This window comes from Merops nubicus, unplaced genomic scaffold, assembly GCF_000691845.1.
Source record: "Merops nubicus isolate BGI_N331 unplaced genomic scaffold, ASM69184v1 scaffold11534, whole genome shotgun sequence".
Lineage (NCBI taxonomy): Eukaryota > Metazoa > Chordata > Aves > Coraciiformes > Meropidae > Merops > Merops nubicus.
In genome coordinates, this window is record NW_008602285.1 from 42,307 (window position 1) to 53,008 (window position 10,702).

At 40.7% G+C, this 10,702-nt stretch overlaps 1 protein-coding gene across 1 annotated transcript in view; it reads left to right on the top strand.

Moving 5' to 3' along the window:
• EP300 (E1A binding protein p300) overlaps positions 1-10,698 on the top strand; it is a gene marked incomplete at its 3' end in the record, with an annotated part of 53,003 nt that extends 42,305 nt beyond the window's left edge. Inside the window, exons 24-33 of the mRNA XM_008938310.1 lie at positions 1,148-1,225; positions 2,282-2,349; positions 3,763-3,913; positions 4,201-4,347; positions 4,778-4,891; positions 6,091-6,256; positions 6,868-7,032; positions 8,355-8,516; positions 8,969-9,250; positions 10,534-10,698. Of these exons, the coding sequence (XP_008936558.1) occupies positions 1,148-1,225; positions 2,282-2,349; positions 3,763-3,913; positions 4,201-4,347; positions 4,778-4,891; positions 6,091-6,256; positions 6,868-7,032; positions 8,355-8,516; positions 8,969-9,250; positions 10,534-10,698 (1,498 nt within the window). The remainder of the gene's footprint in view (positions 1-1,147; positions 1,226-2,281; positions 2,350-3,762; positions 3,914-4,200; positions 4,348-4,777; positions 4,892-6,090; positions 6,257-6,867; positions 7,033-8,354; positions 8,517-8,968; positions 9,251-10,533) is intronic.
• Between the last annotated feature and the right edge of the window lie 4 nt (positions 10,699-10,702).

The following is a 10,702-nucleotide window of genomic DNA, read 5'->3' on the forward strand; positions in this document are numbered from 1 at the left end:
GATAACTCTGAAAGCCTCTCCTGGGAAATGGTCACATCTCAGAACTGGTTTGAGACATTTGACAGTAGCTGTTCTGCTGCCTTTGGATTTTCTGGTCCATATTTTGGAGGCAGCTGTAGTAGAAGGAAAAGTTAAACTTGAATCCACTGATTCTTCTGCACTGCTCTGGAAACAGAGCTGCAGACATTCAGTGAAGTTAAGATGATGGTGACTCAGCTGCTTTTCTTTGCTACCAAGTGGGTTTTATGAAGCCAGTCTACATCGTCTGGCCTTATACACCTGTGCTGCTGCTCTGCAGGAACTGTCTTCCTCTCCAGTGAATGAGCAGAAAGGATTTGTATTCCTCCCACACCAGCCTTCTAAGGGCATAAGGGTCACCCAGTTCTCTTGTTTCACTAGAACTGTGGGAAGGAGTGAATAGTAACTTGATTCATAACTTTCCTTTCCCTGTGTTCTAGTGGAGATAGAGCTAATACTAGAATACAGGCCTGACATAGAACATGATACATATGCTCTACAGAAATGAGAGCTGTTCACTCAAAGTGCCAGACTCCTACAAACAGACCTTTTCAAACAGATTGTTTGAAATACAAATACATGAAGCAGCCTTAGGTAGTTTGGAAAATTACATTCACCAGCATCTGTAAAATAGACCATATCACTTAACTCAGTTGTCCTTAAATCTCTGCTACTTATATTTTACTTCTGAAAGTGACTTTGATACTGCCTCTGCTTTCTTCCTTCCCACTTTTCTGCAGTGTATCTGCAATATACCCCAGGCTTCAAGCATAGTGGGGCAACTAACAGCCAGCTCTTCCTCCTGGCTCTTTGCTTCTGACACCTGTGAATCCATTTTCCTCTCTTTCTTACAGTAACAAGCAGTTAGAGGTTTTATCCTAAAGGGCTTTGCTTTAAAAAATGAGCAAAGTGGATGGTAGTAAGGCAAGAAAATGTTAATAGTGTATCCCTGCGTAGTCTATCTGACTTGAGCTGAAAGATTAATTCATTCTGGAGGCTGTTTTCAAGCATTCTATGTTAAATGGATGCAGGAGCCTAAATGCCAAAAGTCCTCTAATAAAATACTACAAAATATACAAGCAAGTAATGATACTACTAACCTTGCTTCCCTCTTTTTTTCCTTCTACAGATTTGTTGAATGTATAGAGTGTGGAAGAAAAATGCACCAGATCTGTGTTCTTCATAATGAGATAATCTGGCCTTCTGGGTGAGGAATTCCTCCTTCTTAAGTAGAGAGCATTTGATGGATTTCCTGGAGTTAGTGTAGAGAAACTTGCTTACACTGGCTATCTTTAAAAGAGTGTCTAATGGAAGAAGTTGCATTCCCACCTAAAAAATTTACTATAGGGTAACATCAAACTTAGGCAGCATATCTGACTGTGTTGTGTGTGAAGCTGTTTCTCATCTTAAATGTTTCTAACATTTCTTTGTGTGGAAGAGAACCTTTCAGCCTTTTATGTTTAAAGTTACCAGCCCTTCATGAGGAGAACAAGAGAAACTTTTAGTTCTAGTGACCATTTCTGTATGTCATCTTCCAGGAGAATTTGTGACAACAAAAGAATGTAATAGCTGAATTCACTTTTTTGTCCTTAGTGATCAGATTAAATTTGAAAACCAATCTAGTAGGTTTTTTTAGTTACTCCGTGGGTTTTGATCAACATACTGGCTTTTCTGATTGCTTTAAAAGCTTTTTTTAAAAACCTTATAAACTATATGTAGATAAAGCTCTATAAGAGCAGAAACATTCCCTTTCTTGACAAGAGAACTATGACTTTTACCATTCTGTTGTCCCATCCACAGTGCTGCAGAAGAGGGCAGAAATCCTCTGACTGAGTCTGTCCATCATTTCCTGCCACAGTGTACTTAAGAATTAGAAAAAAATCAGCCTTTTGCTGGATGTGTTGCAGTATCTCATCTTCATCAGGGTCAGCAGCTTGAGATTATTTGTTCCAAGAATATTTTAAGCCAAATCTTGTTAGACCTGCCAGAGGAGACCCTGCTCCCTGGGTGTGCAGATGGTGACATGGGTGACTGGCAGGTGACACACCCCCTGGAGCTTAGATCCTTCTCTGCAGATCTGAAACAGTTGAGCTGGTTCTCCTGGCACTGCTTTTTGTGCTCTCTTTTATTTCAAATTTCCATTGAGGTATTTTCCGGACCAGATAAGATCTTTTGAAAGATTTTGCTTTTCGTGGTAAGATGCTGAAGGAACTTTATGGCCTGAACTGAGGTGGTTTTGTACTTTCTCTTATTTTTGCTTCAGCTTTGTCTGTGATGGCTGCCTAAAGAAAACAGGACGAACCAGGAAAGAGAACAAATTCTCTGCTAAAAGTAAGATTCTGATCTTTACACCAACAAATCTGGAATAATTTGTTAATAATTAACAAAGAAGTGTCTTTTGTGCTTGTTCTTCATTTATTTCTGGTTTTTTTTTGAGTTAAAGGAGGATGATTTGGGTCAGTTCTGAACATCAGTTCTGTGATGTTCAGAATATTTGCATTGGCAGGTGTTCCTGTTGGCTAATTGTCTGTTGTAGAGGGTTAACACAGTGGTTTAAAGCACTGCTAATGCAAGTTACACATCCTTTTATCTCAACTGCAGTATTAATAGCATTGGGAAGTAGTTGCTCTGTGACTGCAGTCTAAATTTATGATAATGTGCTCAAGTCACCGTGAATACTGCTGCTCTTAAGAGGCCTGATGGAGATAAAGGTTGCATCACCTGGTAACAACACTCTGTAGACATTTCCTCTTGATCAAAGCAGCTGATTTGGAGGCAGCATAGAAGGAAATTTGTGCAGTCGTTGTCCATCTGTTCTCTAGTCAAAGGAAGTCTTTCAGAAGCTTCTTAGATAGGCATGCTTCTTAGAGATAGGAAGTATTTACATTTCTAACTTAGGAAAACATAATTCCTCAGCCAACCAATAGCATCAAGATTCAGGAAACCCTTCAATGAATGACTTCAACGTCTTTTCCCAAAAATCTCCAAAATCAATACCCTCTAGATTCAGGGAGAATATGAGTGGTTCTACAGTTTTTATCAGTTTGTTTCTAGCAACCTCAATGTATTGTAAACTTAACATAGTATAGTGACACTTTACTGAAAGATATCAAATTGGAAAAATGAAAAGATGATTGGCAGGTATGCAGCTCTACTAGGAGGACAGCAGTGAGGCAGGCCCTGTTACACCAGAAGTCCTAAATTCCCTCTCAGCTTTAGGTTTGTCAGCTAATGTTACACTTGTACTTCCTTTGTATGAAAATTAGAACCTTATAACTACATTGCTGGCAGGCACAGTTTTGTTTAAATGTTCTTTCCATTATTGAAATGCATCATTTTGGTAAGTGGAGAGACTAACTTGGCTAGTGTGGCTTTGTAGAGAGGATATGCATCTAAATGCAATGTCTGCTCTTGAAACTGTGTCTGAGAGCAGTGTTTATTAATCCAGTTTAAGTAATTAACAGCTTCTATTCAGGAGGAGCCTTAATTGTCATTGACTTTTAAGACAGATAAAAATAGGGCTGAATTACAGATTCTTTCTTCATTTAAGGAGTAAGTCTTAAATGCACCTGCAGGTAAAAAGCAGCTCACCCCATGCAGGGTGTTAGTGTTGAGAGATGAAGCTTTGATTTATGGTAGCATGCTGCATGCATTGAGTCACTTTCCATTTAACATCTGAAGGGAGAAATCAACATTTGAACAATTTGGTTTCTGTGTGTTTAGAGCTGTTTTTCCCTCCTGCAGGGTTACCAGCTACAAGACTTGGTACCTTCTTGGAGAACAGAGTCAATGATTTCCTAAGACGACAGAATCACCCTGAGGCAGGAGAGGTTACAGTTAGGGTGGTACATGCCTCTGACAAAACTGTGGAAGTAAAACCAGGAATGAAAGCAAGGTATGAGCTTCCCACGCTTCATTTTCCTTTCTTTTGGGGGAGGAGAAAGCTATTGGCATTTACTTACATGCTACTATTTCAAAAAATCCTGTTGTACTCAAAGCCTCCCCACCGACCAGTTGTTGACAGAGATGTTACAGCAGCATATTAATTACTTGTGAGCCTGTAAACATTTAAAGATTGTGCTAAAATGATATTTACAGCATTCCTCATTGTTGCCTTTACCTAGTGGCATGTATTCTTTGCTACGTCAACATATTCCTCTTCCCCCTCTGGCAAATGTGCAGGTTTGTGGACAGTGGGGAGATGGCCGAGTCCTTCCCGTATCGAACCAAAGCACTTTTTGCCTTTGAGGAGATTGATGGTGTGGATTTGTGCTTCTTTGGGATGCACGTGCAGGAGTACGGCTCAGACTGTCCTCCACCCAATCAAAGGTGAGGAGCTGCAGCAAAGTTTAGTTTATCTTGGTGCTGTCTCAGTTGGGTTGAACCCTCTGAAGCTCTGTATGGAGGTTCGGTGTTGGGTACGTGAAGATTCTTAGTCCTGTTTGCTTCTAGAAACAAAGCAGCTCCTGTAGGAGCGTCAGAGCCCTTGCTGGGGATGCTGGCTGGCAGACAGTGCTGCCTTCAGGATCAGTTGTCAGTGTTCTCAAGGAAAGGACTGGATAATTTTAGAGAGTTGAAGCTTGGATATCAACAGAGAGCTTTTTTTCTAGAGATAAATAAGGATCAGAGTTTTTGAAGATTGCTGTTGTATTGGATGCTTCAAATGTATTAAAAAACATGAATAAACTTGTAGAACTACTTTGAAACTTCTGCTTCTCATCATATCTTTGGTTTGGTTTTTTTTTTTTTTTTTTTTTAGGCGAGTGTATATATCTTACCTTGACAGTGTTCATTTCTTCCGCCCTAAATGCTTGAGGACTGCTGTCTATCATGAAATACTAATTGGATATCTAGAATATGTCAAGAAACTAGGGTAAGCTTTGTTTTTATTGTTTTCTTCTGTACAGCATTTGTGCTAGGTAGTTCTAATTGCAAATGAAATTACATCATCTTGTTGTGGAGAATATGGTGCCTAACTTCATCTGGTGATAGAATAACTTGGCAACAACTGTGCAGAGCTGAAAAGGAGAGAAGGTAAAAAGGGATTGCAGGTTTTTCTGGAGAGGCTTATGCTTCAGGTATTTTTAGGTTTCCAAACTTACATAAAACTTCCTAAGTCTAAGTAGAAAAAATGTGCCTTTTTATCTGGACCATAAAATTTTGCTGGCCTTGTTGATGGTGCAGTCCTTGTGTCATGTCACTGCTTTAATCAGGTCATTCCTTTGGGCTTGCAAGTAAGCCCTTGCCCATTTTTCTGAAGAGAAAGGTAAGTGTATTCTGTCTGTACTGATTAACTCTGTAACAACTGTGTAAGGCCACTACAAAATCTATAGAATGAGTTGTTGAAATGCTGAGAAACTGAAAAGTTAGAAGAGGAGGAGAGTATACTTGGGACAGCATGAAAGAGCACAGAACAACTGAAGAAATGAAAGGTGGAACTGAGGAAGAAGTGATCTTTGTGGTATCAGATTCTCTCTCCAGCTGCTACTGTGTGAATGTCACCTGTCTTTGTAGTACTTAAATTGTACACCCAACAGCACAGGTTGACAGTGACTGTTTATTCACAGATATAATTGTGAAACCTTTTAAAACTGATCCTCAAAGTTAAAAAAAAAAAAAAGGGATTTACATTAGTAAAGTAAATTGTGTGTTTAAGTCTGGTTTTAAAAATATTGCTGCATAATGAATGACTGCACTGTCTCTAGGAAGAATAATTCTGGCTTTTACTACTGAAATACTTATTCTCCATCTTTCTCTTACTAGCTGGAGAGTGGCAGCAGCAAGTCTATATCAGGATTTCATTTTTACCTCGAGTGGAAAATGTGCACACTTTATATAAACTACTCCACATATAGAAATAGTTTTTTAAAAATTAGTGAAAAGATGGTTATGCTGTTGCACGAATGAAGCCAGAGTAAACACAAGAGTTTTCAAGTCTTGATGAGCTGTAATTATTGTCCATCCAGTAACACCAGCCAACTTTGTGGTGGCTCCATCTCGTGGCAGAGAGGGGAGCAAGCTCTGCTGTTAATCATCAGAGCCCACATGTCTCTTTTTGTCTAACGATTCTAGGTATACTACTGGACATATCTGGGCATGCCCACCTAGTGAAGGAGATGACTACATCTTCCATTGCCATCCTCCTGACCAAAAGATACCCAAGCCCAAACGACTGCAAGAGTGGTACAAGAAGATGCTGGACAAATCTGTGTCAGAGCGTATTGTCCATGATTACAAGGTTTGTACTGGGGGGGGTGACCACTCTTGTCTTGCTTTCTTCTTTACCATTGTGCCTGATTCTTGGAGTTTAATGTATTAGTTTTAAGTCAGTTGAGCACTAGAAGTTTAGAGTTCATCCTCTTCAAAGCATGTAACTTCTGAAATTATTCTAGCAAAAGATTTGAAACGATTCCTTAGAACAAACTAAATTCTTGAAGTCCTGTAAAAGAGAGAAAATCTCATCTCATTACTACAAAGAAATTAGGTGGAATCTTTAATCCTCCTGTGGTAAATAAAATTGCAAGGTTATGCTGTTGACACAGAAGTATGGAAAATTTTTGGAATGATCAGGACTTCAGCTAGTGTCAACAGTATAGTGATTATATTATGCCATTTGGTATGTACGCATATGGAAGACTAGCACTAGATTTATTTCTTGGAAGTGGGAACATCTGACAGTCTAAGTGATGCAGAGTTGAATCTACACCTACAATGTGCAGCTCATAAAATGAATTGAAATATTAAGCTCTCCTTTTGATCTGCTGGTGCCTTTTTTTATCACTTAGAAGTGAAGGCAACCTTTTCAGTGGGACTTGCAAAGTGGTAACCAAGTGTTTTGCTCTTTTTCAGGATATATTCAAGCAGGCAACAGAAGATCGTCTGACGAGTGCGAAGGAGCTGCCTTACTTTGAGGGGGATTTCTGGCCCAACGTTCTGGAGGAGAGCATTAAAGAACTAGAGCAAGAGGAAGAAGAAAGGAAGAGAGAAGAAAACACTAGTAATGAAAGCACGGATGTAAGAGTTGCTCCTGCATTTCATGATCTGATTTCAAAGCTGTGATTCCATATGACTAATGAAGAAGAAAAAGGAGGGGGTTTAGGCACTTGGGTTTACTGGCTTGTTCACCTGTCTAGCTTCCTGCTACCATAAATTCCAACTTTACATTTTAGAAATCAGCGCTGTTAAAATACTACTGAGTTCTATACTCCTATGACTTGGAAGCTTTTTCCTTAAGTTTTAGCTTTTGAACAGTGGCTGACTCTTCCAAACTCGGATATTACAATACCAATCTTAGCAGGAGGTTCTGAGAAGGTACCAGAATGCTGTGATCCAGTGGTTTACTCTGGATAGGCTTTTTTAGTAGAAGGCTTTAAGGCATTAAGGATCTGAAGCAAAAATTACTACTGAACTATTGTTGGGCTGCACAGAGTTTGTGCCCAAAATCCCATGGGGGAGGAGCTTGCAGCATGTTACTATTTAACCTTGATTATTTAAAACAGTTGTAACTTTTTCTTGATCCTGTGTTTCACCTCTTGAAAATGAGGTGATAGTAAATTGCACTCCCCAGTGAAGAGTGAGGTAGTTATTCATGTTCACTGGAAATTTCCATCCTGACAAAGTTATTTTAAGCTTAGGAAAAATGCTTATTTGGATAAGAATTGCTTTGATCCTTCATCATCATGCTGTCGTGTGGGGGCCCTCTGAGAAGCACAAAGAGCAATAAACTGGCCATTGCTAATTGATTATCACTGAAGTTAAGCTGACCTGTTTTGACTGTTGCAGGATATGACAGGAGAAAGGTACATACTAGAAGCTGCACTGTACTAATGCCTTTTGGACTCAGAACAGGGTTATAACAAAATCAGTTTAATGCATAAGAAATAAAAATAGATATGTCAGAGTTATAACAAACCAAATCTAGGTGGGATTAAGTCTTTCCTACCTTTGGTTAGTGGGATGTCAGTTGTACTTTTTCAGTTATTTTTGGTTTTGAATTGCACTGAGAGGCCATCTGCTGGACCCCTTTGTGATTATCCAAGAGGGTGTTCTGTGTTCATCTACAGCTCACAAAACAGGTTTCAGTAAATAACATTTCTGTGCATCCCCTGAGTATTCATGCTTTTAATATTTTTAGAACTTTGTATTGCTGATCTTGGTATGTTATGGAGTAATTCTAATGGAATTAATTTAATGTTTCAGGGGAGTCTGGTAAGTGTCTTCAGAGTGGATTATTGTTAAGTGTGTTTTGTCCTGCAGTCATACAAGATGTGGAAGTAATAAAAAGCTTGTGTGGTGGGACTTGGCTATCTGACATAAAATGCCTTTAAAATTAATAGGTGAGCAAGGGAGACAGTAAAAATGCCAAAAAGAAGAACAATAAGAAGACAAGTAAGAACAAGAGCAGCTTGAGTCGTGGCAATAAGAAAAAGCCTGGCATGCCCAATGTGTCCAATGACCTCTCCCAAAAGCTGTATGCCACTATGGAGAAGCACAAAGAGGTAAGAGATAATAGAATGAGAAACATGTATTTTACTTCAGCAGAGGGATGTCCAAGGCTTTGACATTTCAGTCATACCCTGGAAATTTTACAGATGTGGCTGGAGAATTGTGAGACACCTGACAAGTACCAGTAACTGTGTGTCTTGCTGCAAGAGCAGTGGGGAGAAATAAAACTCTGCCTGTATAGAACTTCATAACAATTCAGGTTGTCACAACAGTTTTACTGTTACTGTTCAGTCCAGTGCTCCTTACTTAATGCTTCTGAAGAAGGTAAACCTGCAGGGCACCAAGAGATTTAAAATTCATAGTCCTTACAGGCATGCCACCCTGGTGTGAATGAACACATCATTCAAGTCTTGGTTAGTCTTGGTTTTGTACACCCTATGTAACGAAGTTTGGTGACTGAAGCATCTTGCTTAGTGCTGGCATATTAAATCTTCCTACTTTCCAGGTCTTCTTTGTCATCCGCCTCATCGCTGGCCCTGCAGCCAACTCGCTGCCCCCCATCGTGGAGCCTGACCCCCTCATCCCCTGCGACCTGATGGACGGGCGCGACGCCTTCCTGACCCTCGCCAGGGACAAGCACCTGGAGTTCTCCTCACTGCGCAGGGCCCAGTGGTCAACCATGTGCATGCTGGTGGAGCTGCACACCCAGAGCCAAGACCGCTTCGTTTACACCTGCAACGAGTGCAAGCACCACGTGGAGACCAGATGGCACTGCACTGTCTGTGAGGTAGGCTAGGGGAAGCTTTCACTCAGAGCACTCTAACTGGACTAATTTCTCAGTATCAGCTGATGGAAAAAGATCTCTACAGCTTGTCTGCTGGGTGTTCAGAAAGAGAGGAAGGGAAACCGTTCTCTGTAACAAGCAACTCTTCTAATCTGCTACTTGCTATGACTTTTGTCTCCTACTTTGAGGCTGTGTAGAACTGAAGCAGAGTTGTATTTCCTGCAGTTCGTTTTAGGTGCTGCTTCTCAAGCAGTTGGGAACCGTAGCAATTGCTTGAGCTGCAGCAGTAGGATCAGCTGATTGGTCTGAAGAGCAATGTGTCCTCTCTTCTTCCAGAGTCAGAAGTGTTGTGCTGCAGTATTTCTGTAAACAGGGCTCTGCAGTGCTTTACTGGTCTAGAGGCTTTGCTCTGCTAGAAGTCAGATTCCTGTTCTTGGGTGATTCTTCCATTACCCTGTTGTGTCTCTGTAGAATGCTGTGAACAGCATTTTGGTCTTCAGAAGTGTTTTTGTAGTACCAGTGTGTTTGAAGATCAAGCCTAGTCATCTGGGTCAGTGCTGTGCCCTCCTGAAGGTGGACTAACCTTGAATCTGCCTTGTAATGTGATTTTTTTCTTTGCCTGCTGAAAGTAAATGACTGCCTTAAGTTCAGTTATGAAAATTTCTGATTAAAATTTGGTGCTCCCATTTTTCTCATACATACCAGAAAATAAATTCTAAATTTCCTATGGATTAACGAATCTTGAGGGCTTGGATCATTTTCTTAAAGAGTTGAGCCCAAACTCTTGTGGTGTTGCTTTTGCAGAAGGTAAATGCTGTTCTGTTCCTTGGTCAGCACGCCTTGCTGATGAACTTGCCTGAAAACTAAAAATGCAGCTTTCATGCTCCTTTCTTCTTTGAAAATTGGTGCCTCTCCTGCCACTCTTGCCCCTTTTCTTTTGAAGCAGCAGTAGATGGGCAGATGTTTGTTCCTTGAGCTTTTTTTCTTTCCTCTTGGGAAAGAAGGGGCTTTTTCTGGCCTAGCTGAATAACCTGTGACATCAGCCCAGAGCAAACCTGTTTTTCAAGCTGTATATGTTTGTGCAGATCTCGAGACACCTTTACACCCCCACGCTTTCTCTGGCTACAGTTTGAATTTATTCCTTCTCCAGTACCTCAACATGGTGCAAAAGATTGAATTTTCCCTAGAGGAGCAATTGGCCAGGAACAGACTAGGAGTGATTTGTTGAGGTGACGCGACACCCTTTACAGGAACACCGATAACTTTTCCCTTCCTTGCCTTTCCAGGATTACGACCTGTGCATCACCTGCTATAACACTAAAAACCACGACCACAAGATGGAAAAATTAGGCCTCGGTCTCGACGACGAGAGCAACAACCAGCAGACGGCGACCACGCAGAGCCCCGGCGACTCGCGGCGCCTGAGCATCCAGCGCTGCATCCAGTCCCTGGTCC